Source organism: Calidris pugnax, unplaced genomic scaffold, assembly GCF_001431845.1.
Source record: "Calidris pugnax isolate Ruff unplaced genomic scaffold, ASM143184v1 scaffold151, whole genome shotgun sequence".
Taxonomy (NCBI): Eukaryota; Metazoa; Chordata; class Aves; order Charadriiformes; family Scolopacidae; genus Calidris; species Calidris pugnax.
In genome coordinates, this window is record NW_015090874.1 from 37,110 (window position 1) to 57,674 (window position 20,565).

Genomic DNA, 20,565 nt, shown 5'->3' on the forward strand with positions numbered 1-20,565 from the left:
GGAAAGATGTCGAAGACTTAGCCTGGGGGCTCACAGGACAGTGAGGAATTTCTTGCATGTTTCTTCTTGGACCAGACTTGCTGGGAGGGACCAGCCAAGGCCAGGGAAGCAACACAGCATCTCGCACTGTGCCAGCACCAAGCTGGGCTTCATCCACCACTCCCCTCCTGTACTTTCTTGCTAGTGTAATTCCACTCATTTCCCCATGGATGTGGTGTCACAGAATAACATTTTAGCCTCATTTATGTGAATTGTAGAAGTCCCATGGGTTTCAATAGAACCAAAACTTCCACTGTAGATTTTCAGGCCAGAAAAATGCCACTTTTTAATACTCATAGAATGGTTTGGGTTGGAAAGGGACCTTAAACATCAAATATATTGTTAGTATATCAGATATATGGTTAGCATATAATATACAATATTGCTGGCTAACCCTGTGCAGCGCAGTTTTGCTCAATATATTAATTTTCAGTAGTAATTTGGCGAGACAAAGGGGTTCTTGTACTTCAGTGAGTGTTACAGCTACAGGAGGATACGCACAGCGAGGACGGTGTGCAGGAAATGCATCTTCTCTGACTTCACATATGAAGCAACAACACAATGTTAAAGTTGTGTTTAGGGGTATTTGTGTTAAACTAAGCATCCTTTGGCTTCAAGAAATCATCCCACTGCCTGCCCAGACAGACACATCCCCAGAAGCTAGATCTGATGCCTAAAAGAAGAATGAAGAAGCAAACCTTAAAGAGAAAGCCGGGTGGCATCGCAGCAGCTGCGTCTTCTGCTGGAACAGGCTGATCTTGAGAAGGTGCAGCCTGGATTTCTTCAGTGGGTTTCTGCTTACTTCCATCTTGGGAAGTTTCACTGGGAGCAGTGTCAGTGCCCTGAGTGCCCGGCTCTGCTGCAGCATCTTTGGACTCGTTCGTGACCACTTCGTGTTCTTCCCCCTCCCCCTCGTTGTTTGATGCTGGCTCTATTACCACCGAAGGGATGCTGCTGGCCTTGTCCTGGGGGAAAAGAAACCCACAAACAAACCACAAGAGCAGTGTAAGAGTATTTAGTGCTTTACTTCAAGCAGGAAAACACAATTGTTTGTTTGTGGCACGGGGCATACATGGAAATGGAGATTTCTTTCTCCCCCACAGTGGATTCTGACATTAAGACAGAAAACAGTACTTGTGCAAGAATGTAAAGGAGTAATCCCTTCCCCATTTCCACCATTCCCCTTAGCCCTCCTAGGTCTACTTTCTATATTGCCACAAATCATTGCAGTAAATAATAAAAATGCTCTGTAGGTAGTTTAGGTTTCATTTTCAACATGCATGAAAATGAACGGACCTTTCTCCTCCACCCTGCTCTGTAAATGGGTTTGGCTAAGGCCACAGGTTCCAGGAGTCACATTGCTTTGGGAGTTCAAGTCAGCAGCATAATAGTGATATAAAGGGGATGAATTAGATTAGATCTTAGGAAGAATGACTTTGCTGAGAGGGTGGTCAGGCCCTGGAACAGCCTGCCCCGGGAGGTGGTGGAGTCACCATCCCTGGAGGGATTTAGGAAATGTGTAGACGTGGCACTTCAGGGCATGCTCTAGTGCCTAAGATTATTGGTTTGTGGCTGGGTGTGATGTGGTGGGGTGTTGTGGGGGTTTTTTTTGTTGTATTTGTTTTGGTTTGGATTTTTTTGAGGTTCGACTTGATGATCTCAGAGGTCCCTTCCAACCATGGTGATTCTGTGATTTATATAAAACAAAGTAATGCTGTTGGATAGGACACGGTGCCATGACACAAGAAAAATCCATTACTTTTTCTGCCTGTTTCTCCAGAAAGCCCTGTTAGGTTGTATACGGTGCCCTGACACAAGAAAAATCCATTACTTTGTCTGTCTGTTTCTCCAGAAAGCCCTGTTAGGTTGTATGCTGAAGCTTGTCTCCACAGAGGAGCACAGAGGGACAACAGCCCAAACAACACCCTGCCCATGCTGCTCCCTGGCCCATCACAGGAGCCACCAGCCTATTAAGTCCCATCTCCGCATGCCCAAGGGAGCACAGGGGCACAAAGGCAGGAGCAACCCAAATCAAGGACTCAGGAGGAGAGAAGCTCTGTGTGTGTCCCTCCCAGGAGAGCTTCAGCCTTGCTGCTGGTGGCACCCGGGGGCACGGAGCTGCAGCAGCCTCGCCTCTCTCGGGCTGCTGAATCTGTCCCAGTTCCCCTAACACACCCTACGGCGCACCAACGGGAGTCACCTGAGCAACATCAGCCTCCTTTTCTTCTCCCTGAGCTCTGTCACCTTCAGCAACACCCTCCTGCTGGGTGGTGGCGGTGCCGTTCCCAGCTCCTGCTGTCACATCCTCTGCTGCCGCAGCCGCCTCCGTGACAGGTACCACCTACAAACAACAGGAGGGACAGGAGTTCAGGATATCTGCTGGAGAGACCACAAAACCAACCTCTGGGTGGTGCCAACCCATGGCCTTGGTTTCACTGAGGTTCCTCCTGATTTTGGGGTGGGAAAGCTCATGCAGGGAAGGTGATTAACAGGTGGGAGAGAGACATTCGTGAAACCTCACTGGGCACCGCTTAGTAGAGTCCTCAGGTGTCACTGCTGCAGTGACAGTTTGCCAGGGCTCTAGTATTTTTTCCTCCTCTTGCATCCCAGCTGCATTGTGGAAGAAATTCTCCACAGTTTCTGCTGAAGAGGAGGAGCTTGCAAGCTGTTCAGGGGTCCAAAGGACCCTGCTACTGTAAGTCCTTTCTCCTGCTACCGTCACCTACCTCTAGACCTGGGCTGGCTTCAAAAACACTGCCTTAATTACAGACTCCTTTCTAATAGAATTGCAAATCAGGCTATATCAGCAGAAGCAAATACATCCCACAGCTGGATAAAGATCAGAAATCTTCAGATTCCACCTGTTATCAGAAAAAAAAAAACAACCAGAACACATAACCGTAAAGATCTATAGCTAGGTCAGTATATAACACCTGTTATCAGAAAAAAAATCCGTAAAGATCTATAGCTAGGTCAGTATATATAAAAAAAAAAAGAAATATTCATAAAAGCCCATCCAGTCTGGATATGACTGAACCATTTGTCATCAGTCCATGTAGAAAAGTTAAGACATGTTTTGTTCCAGCTCTTGAAAGGTGGATAGAAAATTACCTGCCTATAGAACAAGGTTGAATCTTTCATCCAGCAGAGACTGTTGTAATTCAGGTATCACCCTAATATTTGTACTGGTGTATACTGGTGTGTGCTCACAGTAGCACACTGGATACATCCTCACAGCCTAAGGGCTGGAGGGTGGAAGGTAAATGAAAAACTCATTCTTGTTAATCCAATTAACTTCAACACAGAACTTTATGGCAGATAGCGCCACAATAAAGTAAAAAGACTGAAGAAAAACTGTTTACTTACAGTGGATTAATCCTAAGGGCTGGAGGGTGGAAAGTAAATTAAAAACTCATTCTGTTCATCCAATTAACTTCAACACGGAACTTTTAACGTATGGCAGATAGCACCAGGATAAAGTAAAAAGACTGAAGAAAAACTGTTTTCTTGTCTTTCTAACGTCAAGTTGGCAGAGATATCTCTGCTCCCCAGTTAACAGCCTACATTTAGCAGAGATATCTCTGCTCCCCAGTTAACAGCCTGATGCTCTTTGTTTCCTCAGTTTGATCTTTCCTCTGCGGATGAGGCTAACTGAGCTGCCTGAACCCAACCTGAACCACCTGCAATTCTTCATGGCTGTTTTCCAGGCAGTGTTTTTCAGCAATATCTAATATTCAGCACTACTCCTAGTCGCTGCTATTAACTGAGGTGACAATAAAGAAATTCTCCCGGAGTCCTTGAAGGGAGAAAATACTGTGGGGTTCTGTAGAAATCAGGGGAGAAACTTCAGTTTAATTTGCAAATGCTGCTGATGAAGGATGCCCCACTGTAAAAAAAAGATGTAACGTCAAAGGACATGGACAGATGTTGACATCTTCTCCTGTGACTTGTAAGGCACACAAGCCTGTCACTCACCCTATTGCCAATTTTAGCAGCCTTGACCCAAGAAGATGCCCAAATAAATGCTGAGTGTAAAAGCCCCAGAAGAGGCTGGTAGAAAGAGGGGGGACAGTGTGCGAACCGGATTGATTTTATACCACGCGCGTCTAACAGCACGCTGCCAAAATTGATCTGTCTGTCTGCTGTGATTAGGATCAACGCTTGTTTTCTCTTTATTGGATTTGTATAGCCCATTTTATTTCAGCAAGGAGGAGAATGCTAATTTACACGAATCAGCTTTCTGGTGCCCCACAGAGAAAGGGTGACTCTGGCAGCTGTAGCCGTGGGTCGCTCCCTGTAATAGTGCAGCTCACAATTGCACAACCATTTGTTCTCGTGTCTCAGAGCACAAAACCAATGTAAGCTCGATGATTAAAAAAAGGCTTTTACAAAAACACGTGTGAGGCAGCACAGAATGAACCTCACTATCAGCCTCAAATATATTTGAGTAATGCAGAAAAGAAAAAAAAAAAAGAGGAAGGCTCATCCGACTGAATCCATACAGTGAACCCCTTGCAGATACAGTTACCTGTATTACCTTATTTCATATGCAAAACCAGTCCTACAAACCTCTTTTCCACAAATATACCAGTTATATTAGACAGCCTAATGTCATCATTAATATTAGACAGCCTCATAATATTCCAAATTAGCTATCTCTAGCAGTACTATTGACATTTGGACAGTTGTCCCATTACACCAGCCACACAGGGGACGAAGAAAGGGTCATCCAGTATAACGAGGGCTGTGATAGAGGAACCACTTGATTGCTTTAATTGCAGGAGAAGTGAAAGCTCCTTTACCCGGGATGCAGCCAATTCACATGATTGCACTCTCCTCTCATTAACACAGCTGTTAATGAGAGAGAGGGGAGAGGAGAAGGGCTACTGAGCCTGGTGCTGGGGGGCTGCCAGAGTTGCTCCCGGAGCTATGCCAGTTTTCCAGACCTGAAAATCTTGCCCGGTGGCTGGATTTAGAAGGGGACTGGGTAATTTTTAAGACAGTTGGTCATAATCGCAGCTAAGCTTGCTAATATAATGTCAAGAGGAACTGATCATTATGCTTTGGGGAATACATCAGTTGCTTTCAAAGTCTTGGAAGACTTTTGGGGTACTAGTGAAGAATTTGTTATGCAAGTTACAGTATCTAAGGGACCACCCTCCACTGGAGGCCAGATAGCAGCTTAGCAAATAGCTTCATCTCTCATGGCAGCTCTTCTGCATACAGTAGTACTGCTATTTTAAACAGAACACAGTGTCAAACTCACCAGAGAAGAGACCTCAACTTCTTAAGGACAAGTGATATTAGAAAAATAAAGGGAAAGATGTCGAAGACTTAGCCTGGGGGCTCACAGGACAGTGAGGAATTTCTTGCATGTTTCTTCTTGGACCAGACTTGCTGGGAGGGACCAGCCAAGGCCAGGGAAGCAACACAGCATCTCGCACTGTGCCAGCACCAAGCTGGGCTTCATCCACCACTCCCCTCCTGTACTTTCTTGCTAGTGTAATTCCACTCATTTCCCCATGGATGTGGTAGTGCTGGTGAGGAGTCTGGCACCAGTGAGTCCCAAACTCGCTTCCCAGTGACAATGGGATACCCTGGAGCCACAGATACATCCTCGACTAACACTGTTCTACAGCAGGGTAACACACCCAAGCTTGGACAGCTGGACTTACCATGTTCTGAAACCAGAGTGAACGGAGACCACTTCACGATCTTTTTGTGCACATTGTGGCACCAACAAAAAAAGGAGCTCATCAGCACCTCGAGATACAAATCCTAAGTGATTAAAAACTTGGACTACAATCTTTTTCTCAGTCCCTACTTCCATCCCTGCTTTTAATAAGTAGCCATTCCTCTTGTGCTGCTCTCTGTGCATGTTTGAACACGTTACAGTTTCATTTTAGTATAGAAGGATTCAAGGTAATTAGTTTTATCACCTCTGAAGAAATAGAAGCAAAATACAATCATTCGAGTCCATGCATCCACAGCTTAAAGTATGTCACTGAACTTTTCAGCTGATTTGTAATTTGATTTTAACTGTCTCTACCTTGATGCCAGGGTTGTGCTTTAGCAAACAACCTCGCAACACGATCGTTTTCAAATCCCTGTTTTAGTTCAGGGCATAATGTGCTACGAAAAAGAAACGATTAATCGAAGTTTTTTTCTTTTCATAAAGATGTTTGGAGGAAGGTTAGGCAAACAACTTCATGGGAAGTGCAAAAGCTATTGGGAATCTGTGCAACATCTTTCCAAACGTCAATAGGAACAGCATTATACCTTCTCCTGCCACGGAGCTGCTTTGGTTGCTGCCCTGAGATATTTATCAGCCAGACCCTGCTGCAACAGGCAGTCTCTAAAGCAGGTCCTGCATTGAATGGGATGCACTTTGGTGTGAGAATATATAGCACAGATTTAGCTGTATCTCTGCAGCGTTAGAAGAGAGAGTGCAACTAGGTCACAGTTGCATCGCATTGGCCTGCATACTGATGACATGCAAATGACAAGTATCTTTTTTGCCATGATTCCTCAAAGATATTAAAAAACAACCACACTTTTGAGTCTGTTTATAGGTACCTCGCTTTCTTTCTCAGCAACTCCAGTTGTCTCCTTTTCCCCTGCCTCGACACTGTCCTGTATAGAGAGGAAACATGGTCATCACCTTACACATGCTGAGGCAATGGCTGCAGAGAAATTGGTATTAATCAAGCTGAATGGAAAGCACAGCACGTATGGGATGCAATGAAATGAACGGCTGGAACTCAAATGGGATTGTATATAGCAGGCAGAAAGATTCTTGCTGCCACATATAATCTGAAATAAAAGCAGTTATGGGCTGAAAGCCAACAAATAAAACCTTTTACGTATGTCATCGTCATCATCATCACACTGTAAGTGCTAAGGACAATTTTATTGACTTTTATTATCAGTATTTTCTTAATAGCACCAGCTATTGAAGACTTTTTTAGCAAGCAACAACCCACAGCACCGCTGACCTTGGGGTTTCCAGCAAGCTCAAATCTCTCCCATCCAAGACTCAAACTGTTCCCATTATAACCTGCTGCTGCCCTGCAGCTCACCAGAGTTTTGAGGTAAACCTTCTAGAATTCTTACTTCTTCCCCTCACGTTGGGCTGCAACTCATTTAAAGGAGCTGTTCAAAAGAGGTGGGTCACAAAGTCATAGTTTTTTTGCAGAATCACCATTCTCTAGGTCCATACCCAGTGGTACCTGGAAGCAGGTGCCTGACATTTTGAAAATGAGTCACGTGCCAGTGGTTTTCTACATCTGACACCCATTTAGATGTTCAAGGGATCAAACGCACTGAAGGGTAATGGGCTCCTCCCAATAGCACTTTTTATGTCACAGACACCATCTAACACTGAGTCCTTTTCTACTGAAGGTCAAGAGTCAAAATCGCTAAAATTCAGGCCTGATTTGGAACAGGTGGAAGTGCTTTTTTCCCCTGTTCAAGTTGGACTCCCTGAGGGGCTCTCTCTAAAGACACTCTGATGAGGAAAAGCAAATCAAAGCCCCGTTATGGAACTCCCCCCTTTGCTAATAAGTTTTGAGGCAGCTTTGCAAACACGGCCGAGGTCAGACTTTCTCAAAAAGAGCTGTGAGGGTGAAGACAAGTTCTGCAAACCAAGGTGAAGGCATGGCAGGTTGGAACTGCCCACTTTCACAATCAGAATCGAGGAGGCAGCAAGTTCTCAGGCTCCAGCTGCCTTCCCACCCCCACAACCGCCACTCCAAAATTTATACGAGCTTCAGCTTGAAATGGCCCCATGTTTCTTTTTTTTTTAATAAAAAGATGCTGAGTTATGAAGCCAAACTTCATATCACTCGTGTTGCTTCTAATCTAATCTTCTAGTATTGCCTGCAGTTGCCTCATAAGCCCCAAACACATCCAGATGCCAAGGCAAGGCAGCTGCTGACAGCAGCGTTACCATAGAAACCTCTCACAGCTTTATCCTGTTAAAATCACAGCCTTATATAACCTTTTTTTAATGATTAATTCTTCTTTTTTTTTTTTTTTTGAAGCTGCCATGGAGTCCTCAATTTTATAGTAAGTTTGAGAATGTAGAGGATCTTAAATAGAAAAAAAACAGATATCAATGGCAATATATAATTATTTCTTACTCTACCGATGCACACAGCCACCCACAGAAACCACACTTTTTTTACAGAACAGACGTCCACAAATGTTTCTATTGCCCATAAAAGCTTTATGTTGAACTGCAATTTGGTAGAGAGATGCCTTCCCTACTTTTACGATTAAAAAGCACTGAATTTCTGCCATCAGCTCGAACTGCAATTTGGTAGAGAGATGCCTTTTACAATTAAAAAGCACTGAATTTCTGCCATCAGCTGTATTTACAAGTCAATTGGCCTTCAGAAATAAGCATCATCCTGCACTTTGTAGTCAAGAACGTGCCAGCCTCCGCCTTTCTCTTAATAATACCCTGGCAATATTCTCTGGTCAGAAACCCATCAGCCCAGCTTTGGACCTCTTTGCAGAAAAATCTAATATATACATATTTTTAAACGAGGACTGTTTTCCAGGCAAACTGAAAGCACAGTTTCGGTGGGAAAGGAGAAAGTAAGGAGAGGTCCCCTTGCTTCCCAAAGCTTGGGACTTCCCAAAGCTAATTTGACTCTTGTGCACTAGTCAAATTAGCAGCAATTTCCTTTTGCTTTTTTGATTAGCTGGAAATTGGGATTTTGTGGATGGTGGGGTTTGAGAAGAGAGGCACGGTAGCACAAACCGTCCAGTTTTTAGGGCATGAAAGCCTAGTAAAAAGGATGACTGAAATAACATCCGAGTAAAGTAACACTCCAGTTCCATAAACAGGGGAAAAATCTGCTTTTGCAGACCTCAACAGAATGTCACTGTTTCACTCCAGGTCTCTCCTGTATACGACAGCCAGATCTTTTAATGGCCTCATGCTCCAACTTCGCACCTGCACTCGGCTGCACGCTCAGAATTTGGAGCCATTTCACCACTCTTCTGTATCTAACCATCTCATTGCTCTCCCAAATGACATCCTCTGACATTTGGGTGCCGTGAATTGTACCTGGGATTCAACCCCAACGAGATACCCTCAAAGCTGAAGGCTATTTCCCAGCCTCTTCTGTACCTGCAAAGAAGTAGTTTCATATCCTTACACACAGCCTTGAAAACCACAGTATTTAGCTGAGTGTCTGACTGCTTTAGTGGGAGAACATCAGAATCCAGGGGGGCATCAGATCCAAAGCACTGAAAGGCTCTTTCCAAACTAATGGAGAAGAGGAGGCTCTGGGGAGACCTAATAGCGGCCTTCCAGTACCTGAGGGGGCCTACAGGAAGGCCGGGGAGAGCCTGTTTACAAAGGCTGTCAATGACAGAACAAGGGGTAATGGCTTTAAACTGGAGAAAAGCAGATTTAGATTGGAGATTAGGAATAAGTTCTTCACTGTGAGGGTGGTGGAGCACTGGAACAGGTGGCCCAGGGAGGTGGTTGAGGCCCCTTCCCTGGAGATATTCAAGGAGAGGCTCGACGAGGCCCTGGGCAACCTGGTCTAGTTGGGGGTGTCCCTGCTGACTGCCGGGAGGGGGGTCAGACTAGATGACCTTGAAGGTCCCTTCCAACCCAGATGATTCTATGATTCTATGATTCTCCAGAGCGTAAATAAGCCAAAAAGTCCATCTCAGAGCAGTGCTCTCAACTCCAAGCACTACGTCTCTTGTGCAGGAGAAGAAGAAAGGGAATTAACAAGATTTTGAAAGCTTTCACTTTACTATAATGCTCTCATCATATCATCTTCATTTGAATGTGAAAAACGGATGTGGTGTGAGGGGTATTTAAAAAAAGAAATAAATCAGCGGTTAATGCCTTGTATCCTTTCGACTGTATCCTTTGGATTTTACACCTGCCTTTGGGAATACTAGGGTAACAACCGTTTTGGTGCGCATAAGTCCACGCAAGGACTTTTCCCCATGCTTAACTTCATTTCTGTTGGTGCATATGGTCATTCTGTCCCTTTAATTACCAAATATTTTAGCCCCTCCCCAAAAAGGATTGACTGTTGACAGCCACTAATAAAGACTTTATTTGTTCTGTGCCATTTGAGACTTGAAGGACCAAGACAAAAACGTGTAATGAGATGCCAGGCAGCATTCCTAATGAGCTCTTGTAATGAAGTCCTGGCAATCTTGTTCAGGCAGAATACAGAACAACAAGTAACTCAATCCAAAAGTCCCTGAGCAGCAAGTGGTACCCTGTCCCCTGGAATGGTCCCTAATTTCTCTCCCTAATTTAAATGAAAACCCTACCAGAAAATTTACCACAAAGCTCCTACAATAAAGAATGCGTGCCATACATTTTCTGCATTAATGGGATATGAGAGGAAACTCACCACAGGAAAATTTAATTGATGAGTGGCTGTCACTCCAAACTGGAAGTTACTAAACTCGATAAAAGATTCCCAATAAGAAAGTGCCTGTCTATATTTTACAACTCCACTTTTAAAGTAAACTGTCACTCATAAAGCAAACGAATGCAGTACTCCTGTTGAGAAATGACATCTTTTCATCTTTTGCAACTCAGTGTACTTTCCCTTAGCTTTGATCATATTTGTCATTAATCCTAATCTTCAAAACTCTTCTTTGCAAGTCCTGGAAAGCCCTTCGTGAAATAACAACCCCCCAGAGCCAAACCTAGAATGACTCCAATTCAGGCATTTTTAAAATCAACACTTTAAGCTTTTTTTTTTTTTTTTCCAAATTAGCACCAACAAACTCAAATTCAAGAAGCATCAAAAAACTAATCAAAACTGTTTTAACTTCTTTTTAATGGCTATGGTCTTCCTTCCAGATTGCTCCTATATTGCCTGGCTCTTGCGCTGTGTTTCTGCCTCGGCCGGAGCGGCTGCCCACAGACCGTGGACACAGAGCTCCTCATGGACAATCAGGCAGCAAAACTGATCATCCAAAAAGGTCACACCGACCAACGAGGGGATGAGTGGTCCTGCAATCACAGCCTGGTGTTTAATTAGCGCTTAAGACACGCACCAGGCTTCAGAGCATTGGGTTGTCTCAGTGCCAGGCAAAGAGGAGCTGGGTCCTTTTTAGAAAAATGGTGAACTTCTTTTACAGTTTTTTTCTTCATTAAATCCTTACAGATAATCAAAATAAAACCATCTAGAAACCTTTTCAGCTTCATAAATATAGAATCGTAGAATCATATGGGGTTGGAAGGGACCTCTGGAGATCATCTAGTCCAACCCCCTGCCAAAGCAGGTTGGGTACTACATTTGTACTCCAGAGCTTTGCACGCCAACACTAGTACCTCCTCCTTTCTGCTGAAGACAGTTTGCTTAGTATCACCCGCGGTTTTTGCAGCACCAGCAGATAACCAGCCTGTCCTTGGCTGGTAGAGCTAGTGGGCCCAATGCTATCCCCCAAAATTCATGACACTACCCAACCTGGAGCCATTGAGAAATGCTACCATTAGGCTTGTAGTGTCCAAGCCATTTTTTAATAAAAATATAAACAAGATCAGCTCCAGAGACAGATCCATGAGACACTACAGTAGCTGCATATCTGACAAGTCTTCTGCCCATGCTCTGTGCTGCCACATCTATAGGTGCCAGCTACTTTCACTTTCTTCAGCTAATTTGCCTCTACATCACCTTAATATTGCTTCCCATGGGGCAGTGTATCCAACGCTTATTGAAAACCACCTAATTTTATGATGAATTGGGTATCATCGTTCCTACTTAAGCTGATTAAGATACTTAGGAACTCACCCAAGGCCAAGAGCAGTTCCACAAGCTGCACCTTGTTCTTCTGGGAACCCTTAGGGCGCTTGACGGTCAAAAAGCACAGCTATAGAGCTTCCACTGGCTTCTGTGGCAGAGCAATCAACCCACAAAACAACACCTATTTCTGTCCAATTTTCCAGTAGTAACCTGCAAGAGCAATCAACCCACAAAACAACACCTTTTTCTGTCCAATTTTCCAGTAGTAACCTGCATATTCTAACAGCAACAAACACTCATTAGAGACTTCGAACATGTTATTGTCTCAAGGGAAGCAGGAAAACTGTCAGCCTACAAAAAAAGATGCATTTTTCCTCTGGTGGTATAAACCTGTGGGTATCAACCTCCACCAAGACCTCCTAAGAGCAGTATGTAGAAGAGGAAACCTCAGTGGGATAAAAGGGATATTCACTGAGATACCTGTTTCTAAAAGGGATGCTAGTCAGCAGAAAAACCCCACGCCTAGAGTCTCAGACCACCTCTTAATTTGCAGTGATAGCAGGTGCCCTGCTTTGTTCTTCTTGCAGAGCTGTCACTTCTTCTCCCACCATTTCCTGAATGCTGAGATGTAAAAATCTCCAAACTGGCGCTTGGGAGTTCCCTCTTCAGCTCACGCTTGGCTTCTAATACCATGAGCCTTGTAGACATTATGTATGTGTAGATATTACAATCACTTTTTTTCTGGTATTATCATGCTACAGCAAGGACCATACAAGACGTACGTTGGTTTAGTGCTTACAGCTCAGCTTGAAATGAAATGAGAAAAGTGCTAAGAAGGTCGTTTTAAAATGCCATCAATTCTTTCCCCTTCTGAAGTTCATCTGGAATCAAACCACCTGTGAAACCGCGATGACTCAGGTGAACTTCAGTCTAAAATGTCACACCTCAGAGGAATGACGTTTTAGGGCCGAAGGGGGGACGCGTGCTGGAGAGGCATGCTGTGACCCAGCTGGGGGCTGGGGAAACCAGCCGTGGATGGATGGTGAGGATGGAAAGGATGGCTGAAACGCAGCAGGCACATTCACCATGATGAAAGGCAGCTCGGATGAGGCCCAGGAAGCGGCACGGGGGACAGGTCACTCACCGCAGCCTGCTCTGCTGGCTCAGCAGGCTCAGCAGGGACGGCCTCCTTTTCCACAACAGCAGCAGCAGCAGCAGGGGTTTCCTCGACTTTGGGTTCCCCAGGAGGAGCTTCTTCAGCCTCAGTCTTTGGTTTGATTGATTTTTAAGCAGACAGCGGAAAAATTGTTGAGGAGCACATGATAGTGGGGAGGGAAGAGGGGAATGGGAACTCAATCTTGCCGGGCTTTGCCGCTTGGCCTTACAGCATCTGAACAGCATTTTCATCCTCAACGTCCTACACGTAAACTGAGCCAGTCCCACACCCCCCCTTGCAAGGAAGGAAAGCAATCAGGTTTCTGAGTTACAAAAATGGGCAGTGGAAGTGGGAGGAAGGCACTGAGTTTTTCAGAAATGCTCCAGAAACCAGTGGCGAGGCCGTCGAAACTGGCACTTGTGTGTACCCACCCTGGGTTTCAAATACAAGTTTTTAAAAATTATCCCCTATTCCCTAGTTCCGTCTGTTCTCAGACAATGTAATCCCCTCTCCAGTGAAGGTAAGAAGCAACTCAGCAGAGACTCAAACATCTTTTATATGCACATGGGCAACCACTGACTGCTTGAATTCTGGCAGTGTGAAAATCATCCCTGGTTTCTTATTAAAACGCATTCCCTCCGGAGCTCTCCATCACCTACGAGGCATCCATTTGTCAGCAGACTAGTGGAATTTCCAACCTTTTAAATTCTGGCCCAAGCTTGTTTTTTAGCAAGAGGATCTAGCAAATATCACCAGCCCTGCAACACGTTCAGTCCTGTGGCAAGACACCCCACAGCAAAAGCACCATCTCCAACGGAGACATCCCTTCCCAAATACACGCGCAAACAAGGGGAGAGCTGCAAGCTGTGCTCAGCAGATTCCATTTATAACGATGGCTGACTCAACCACAAAAAATAACCCCAGAAGATTAATTTGCCATGAACAAATTGCTCAGCAGAACACGAAGCTCAAAAAGCTGCTTTGCAGTTGATAACAGGCAGCTGGCTAGAAGGTCTCCTGTGATGAAGAGACAGCTTCCATCAAATTCTTAAAGATACCGAAATCTTCTCCTCCCTGACATTTTTCAGGAAACAAAAAAAAAAAAAAAAGCGCCTCTCACTTATTTTCTCGTGTATTCCTTAAGCAGACTGATTTTTAATGAGGTACAGACAAGTCTGCTTAAGCAAGACCTTCAGGATTTGGCATAGCATAAAGAAACATTCATTATATTATCCCATGCTGTGCAGAAATCTCTCTGTGTAGTGTATTAATGCCAGCTCTAGGGAATTTCACAAAGAAGAAATTGGACTGAAATGAGGAGCACAAAGCAGATTTATCCCAGGTAAGATGACTAATGAGGTTCCTGAGGTTTAATACTGGAAGAAACTCTCAGGCTTAAAAGCACAGCTAACATGAAATAACGCAGACTGTATTGATGTGCTTCAAGTCACTTTTGGACAAACAGGCTTCAGACTAGTTACCACATCTCAGCTACAAGTAAAAGTACTCACAACCATATTCAGTAACCATTCTGAACACCACCAGAGGCACTACACAAAAGCCACATTAAATAATACTTCGCTGCTATTAAGTAGCTATAGCACTCAGCAATGCCACTACTCCACATCCTTACTCCAGGCTAACCAAAGACTTCTCTGTAAAAGAAACTAAGAAACTGCCCAGGTATGATCACTTCCAAAAAGATTTCTCCATCCCTTTGAAGCAGACTGTGCCCACTACTAATATGTGGAGAGCAGATAAAACTAGAGAGAGAAAAAACTTTAAACAGCCATCATGTACTATCCCCTGCTTTGTGATACACTGGTCCAGATACCCTGGACCACAGTACTCCTTCTTGTCACTTCTTAACTGCAATAAATAAACAAGCTGTTTGACTACACCTTTGAAAAGTAAACATATCTTAGAATGTCCTGGTTTCCTTCTCTTTTTCTCTGTGCTATTTTTGTGGAAGACTGTTGCAGTGAGTATGGGTTTCCAACTACAATGACACCACCCGCCAACCCTTCCAGGTGAAGGTTTTGTGACTTCAAGGTTAGAAAACACACAAAAAAAGAGCAAATATCTTTGCACAAAGGAAAAAAAAAAAAAAAAAAGAAGGTGCCATTCTTTACAGGTCATTTAAAAAGGAAGTAAAAGCCACTACTTACCAAAGGCTCTGTCACATTCTCATTTTTCTTTACAGGGCATATAAAAAGGAAGTAAAAGCCACCACTTACCAAAGGCTCTGTCACATTCTCATTTGATGGCACTGTAAATGCAGAGGTATCCTAGATATAGAAATAAAAAGCAATTAGGTAAAAATATTTGAGACGGGCTGTTTACTGGTGTCTACCCAAGACCTGTTTTTTTTATGGCTTATTCAGGTGAAGTCAAAAGTAACTTCACATAGAATAACACAGCAAACAGATCATCTAAACAGGTATTAACAATAATTATTAGTTAAGCAGTATTAATACTAAAGAAACTCCTTTTTCAAATATATCATCTATGCTTCTAGACTCTGCTATGTTACGAAAGGCTGTGAAAATCCCTTCATTAAATACATGTGAATTGCAAAGACTTTGTTTCAGGCACGATGCACTTTTAAGTTGAGAAACTCAGAATCCTTTTTGCAGACTACACGTGCCTGTGCCTGGGGAGAGCACTGGCTCTAAGCTACTTGCACATCCTCTTGATCCTGGGATTTTATTTGAATAGTAGCTATAGTAATCATGGATATCAAATTTTACCTTCATTAAGAAGATAGAAAAGTGGAGAACAGGTTTTCCAGTACCTTAGTCATTCAGAAACAATTAGTTTGCAAAATATTGATGGGCCAACTCGTTTGTCTACTGCAGTAGGGGCATCAGATTTTATTTCCTTGGGGTAAACATTTTGCCTTAATGATTAGGGGTGATAGCCCTGTGCTTTGCCCCTTCCTTCTGGATCCATTATTAATTTTAAAGAGGTGGAGCAAAATGAATAAGCACTGAAAGAGACATTTTCAGCCTTGTATAAGCTCAGCTTTTGTGTATGCTTTTTGAAAACAGTGCACAGGGTGTGCTGTGGATGAGCCAGTCTCCAAAAGGATGTTGGAATTTAATGAGGCCCCAGATTATCCACCTTAAACTTGGGATGATGGCACAGCCTTGGAATTTGAAAGCACAAATGTGTTATCTTCATGCGCTGCATCTCTGTAATGCCTAACACAGAGCCTCACTATCAGCATAGCAGTAAGAAAATACTTAATGTTTAACTTTCAGATGAAAATAGATCTTAAATGAAAATAAAGATGCAGAAACAAACACAACTCATTTCATATACACACAACACAAAGTCACTGAAAGTCTGCGAAACTGAAGAAACCATGCTTTACACAATTTGGGGATTGTGAGAAAAATCCACAGAAGAGCACAACAAAAAAGCTAAAACAGTCCTTTTATGAGGAAAAAAAAAAAAGACAGCCCGATTGTTGCTATTAAATTCAATCAGGCCAGGAGTACCAAGAGTATTAGCATCACGTTAGTAACGTTTAGGAATAATTTCTGAAACCAGACAAGGTTTGGATTTGAGTCAGTATGACATTGTTATGCAGCTCGTGTGTAGAACAGATTTCCTGAAATCGTACAGTCAGTCCTAATCCCATCCCAACAGCCCAGAAAAAAACAATAAAATAAAAAAAAATCTCAAAACATGTTTATTTCTTACCTGTGCAAATCCATTAAATGCTGTGCTGGATGCCTAAGTAGAAGTGAAGATCAGAAAAAATTATCATTTGTTTACTAAATCAGGACATGAGTCAAAACATTTTATTTGAAAAATAAAAATAGGCCAGACATTTAAAAAAAAAAAAAAGAAAAAAATAATAAATGAAGGGTAAGGCAGCAAGATATTTGACAACAGCGCTATTGACAACAGGTGTCACAGGCTCAAAGAAAACATCAAAACTGAAAAGCAGAGTAACTTAAGTATTTATTAATAAAATAAAATTAAAAAAAAAAAGACTAGGTGCATTTGAAGTTATACATATAAAACACAACACCTGTGAGACACAATGTGCCTTCACAGTTCAAAGCTTCATTCACCATTTCGAAAGGCATTTTGGTCAGCCTGCTTTACGACACAGCTGAGGGGGACCACACTGTGAGCAGTTGCATGGCAATTTTTCAAAAACACCAAAAAAAAAAATAAAAAAAAGAATAGCACGGGCTTAGGAGGGGCAGTGGGAAACACACAAATGGATTATTTTTAAACGACAAGGTTATGCATGGCCTAAGGAACTCTGTGTCTAGACTACGCTACACACTGGGGTAGGTACCTCTTCTTTATCAGCCTCAATTTCCTGGTACAACAATCCATATCTCCGGTTAGCAATTTCATCTTCAGATAAATCTGAGTTGTTGGTCTCATTGTCTTTAGGACTAGTTGAACTCTCGGTGCTAGCATTTCTGGAATTTCCCATTTGAAAGAGAGCCAAGGGCCTAGCTATCTCCTTGCTGGGTCCGGGATTGCTAACGCCCGCCTGCTCCCCGGGCAAGCCTTGTTTTACTGGTGCCTCCTGGCTTTTATTGCTTGTGCTCCCACCTACTTCTCCCCAGCTGCTATCACTCCCTCCTAGGTCTTGCGTGGACCATTTATCACTAAAGCCTAACCAAACGTTTTCCCTGTTACCTTCCTCTGAGTCTTGCTGCTTGGGGAAAAAGGGCCAACCATCCAGTCCATTGGCTTGGCCATCTGACAGGTTAGAAAACCCCCAGGAATCGCTAGTAACTGTTGGATCCCAGTTTGCCAGCCAGGGGTCTGTTTCCAAGGCTTCAGGAACACCAGTGCTACTAGGATGCTCTTCAGCGGCTGCTGCTGCCACCCTACCTGTCGCTTGGTCTTCTGCATGATCTAGGCAAGGACTACCACCGCCTTTGCTACCAGCATCGGCCGTCTCGGGTGGCAATGCCCACTCTTTAGCAGCAGCAGCTTGACCTTCAGCAGCAGCACTACCATTCGGGAGGTGGCTGATGCCACTGGCTTCGGTTCCTTTACCGGACTCTTCTGCGCTGAGTAATTCAGCATCACACACCACATCTCCAGTATTCGTAGGGTCCTTCTCTGTGTGCTCAGTTACCTCTAGGTCAACATGTGCCGTCATGTTGATATGCTCCATAGGTGTACTCTCGCCAGTACTGTCAGTTTGGTCTAAGCCATCCTCAAACGTCCTTTCATGGTCCTTATCCCAGATACCAAAGGCTCTCTCAGGTTCAGCGCCAGTGTTTTCTACAGTTTTACTGCTCTCTGCTACTATTTTGTCCCCACCTTCCAGCCCCGTGCTCAACAACGGTATTTCTCCATCTGCCTCCTCAACAACTTTGAATTCTTCTTCCCTAGGGTTTTCTTGCTTAGCACCACTAGCTCTCCCAGCATCCCCATCATTACCTTCCAACCCATATACATTTTCTACCTCTGTGCAGACCAAACTTTCCAGATCTGATTTTGCTAAACCCTCTCGAAGTTCTGCCTCACTGTCTCCTTTGGTTTCGCAACCTTGCTCTTCCAGTTCCTCTGTCCCTTCTACCTCCTTGTAGTTAACAGCTCTGGTGTCTACCTTTTCGCTTGGCTCGACACCCGCCCACTCTTCATCCTCCCGCTCTTCCTCTGCCTTTTGCCCATCACAGGGGAGAGGTTCATCCAACAAGCTATCAGTTCCCAGGACGGGCGTCCCAAAACCGCTTAGGTTCTCTAAAGGCTGATTGGTCACCACGTCTTCCCACGGGACATTTTTGGCATCCGACTGGTCCTCCAGTGAAGTCCTCTGGTTTTGGTTTACAGAAGCTGACCCTGGTGCAGCATCCTCCTGCTCACCTAGGGCAGGCCAAACGCTAGCAGGCAGAGCACCCGTGGGATCGCTCGAGGTTTGCTCTGCCCCAGGGAAAAGCAAAGAACCGCCCGCAGTGATCTCCTGGCTGACACTGGGTGTGCTAACATCTAGGCCCCAGTTGAGTGAACCTAGATCAGTTTGAGATCTGTTAATATCTTCTGATGGCCCACTGTTTGGGGTTTCCTCCATGACCAGGTTACACAGGGAAAGACTTTTTGAAGAATCAGGCTTTAAGCAGACAGAAAAGCAAAGAAAAAACACAAGATGAAAAAGATAAAAGGCGGACTTGATGAGAAAACACAAAATTTATATTTTACTAGAGCAATTTTAATTTAAAGAATGGAAGTGACTAAATTAAGCCGTTTAAGGAAAAGCTATGTGGTTTGCAACATCTGGAAGCAATAGATTGCAATGTAGAAGAGCAGCACTGATAGACAAACCCAGGAAACTACGTATTATGCCACACTGATTAAAGCACGTCTCTAGAGGGGTTGCAGTGTTGGAGGGAGGTTTGCTTACCGGCTGCACCAATTCGCTGCTCGTCTGTATAGAAGAAAATCATACATTACAACCACAGAAAACAAGACCACAATGTAATTGCTCACAGCAGTAGTCCATTAATCAGCAGTTCTCTAACCAGCAGCAGTTACCAAATTGGTGTCAATAAGGAGCAGTAGGTCCTCTCCTGCCCCTTCACAGAAGACTAACCCCAGGCCCCCAAATTTAAGCCACGCTTCCAGCCTCTGCATTACATTATAAAAGAATCACAGAATCACAGAATCGTCTAGGTTGGAAGGGACCTTAAAGATCATCTTGTCCAACCGTCAACCTAACTGACAAAAATAGACACCCACACAACAAACAAGGAGCATCATCACTAAACCAGACCTCCCAGCACTACATCAACCTGTCTTTTGAACACCTCCAGGGATGGTGCCTCAACCACCTCCCTGGGCAGCCCATTCCAAGAAGTTCTATAGTATGTTGAATATTTATCACACCTTGCTTTCCTCTGGGAGCCACCGACATTTTTATCACAGGAACCCTATTACATCCCAATTGAAAAGAGGGGAGTTGCTCTGGGAGAGAGCGACCAAGGAAGAAAACGAGGCAGGTGGCAGTGGGACTTACTTGTACCTACACTAAGGCATCACTGCATCCCTCCGGCAGCGCAGAGGGCCCCGAGCCTGCAGCTCTGAACCTCCATCACCCTGTGCTATGCAGGGGCATCTACATCCATGCAGAGTGAGGCATCGAGTCCCAAAGCCTGCTGCCTACACTGCTGCTGTGCACGGACACAAATGCTGCAAGGAAGAACAGCAACTACTCTGCGCTCAACTTAGTAAGAGAAAATCAGTAAAAGGTTGAGTATCCCTAATTTAGGGATCCCATTTAGCTGTGAAGCTCATTACTTACTCTATTTTTTTTTTAAAACTAGAGCAAAGAGGAAAATAATTATAATACAGAATACATATATAATATTAGCAAGCTATAACTAAAACCACGTGAAAGAGAGACATTGATAAACTATAAGTTTAGAGCAACAAACTCAATACATTCCTGGGTTATTTTAGCTGGTCTAGAGGTTCACAGCCTTGAAATTTTGGCTGGCCTACATACGTGACTGTTTTTTCAGGCTTCATTTAACCTTTCCCAATAGAAAAAGATGAGCATTGAATATACATCACACACGCCGTGTGTTCACATAACAGTGCTGCAAATTTGAATGCACGAGAAGCATCCACAGTTTTCTGTGCTGG

At 43.9% G+C, this 20,565-nt stretch overlaps 1 protein-coding gene across 1 annotated transcript in view; it reads right to left on the reverse strand.

Annotated features, from left to right (window-relative positions):
• Positions 1 to 20,565, reverse strand: part of AMPH (amphiphysin) — a 152,164-nt gene that overhangs the window by 11,254 nt on the left and 120,345 nt on the right. The window contains exons 14-20 of the mRNA XM_014946158.1: positions 19,325 to 19,348; positions 16,645 to 16,677; positions 15,174 to 15,224; positions 12,925 to 13,047; positions 6,616 to 6,672; positions 2,240 to 2,380; positions 738 to 1,004 (exon numbers count right to left, since the gene is read on the reverse strand). Coding sequence (XP_014801644.1) covers positions 738 to 1,004; positions 2,240 to 2,380; positions 6,616 to 6,672; positions 12,925 to 13,047; positions 15,174 to 15,224; positions 16,645 to 16,677; positions 19,325 to 19,348 — 696 coding nt within the window. The remainder of the gene's footprint in view (positions 1 to 737; positions 1,005 to 2,239; positions 2,381 to 6,615; positions 6,673 to 12,924; positions 13,048 to 15,173; positions 15,225 to 16,644; positions 16,678 to 19,324; positions 19,349 to 20,565) is intronic.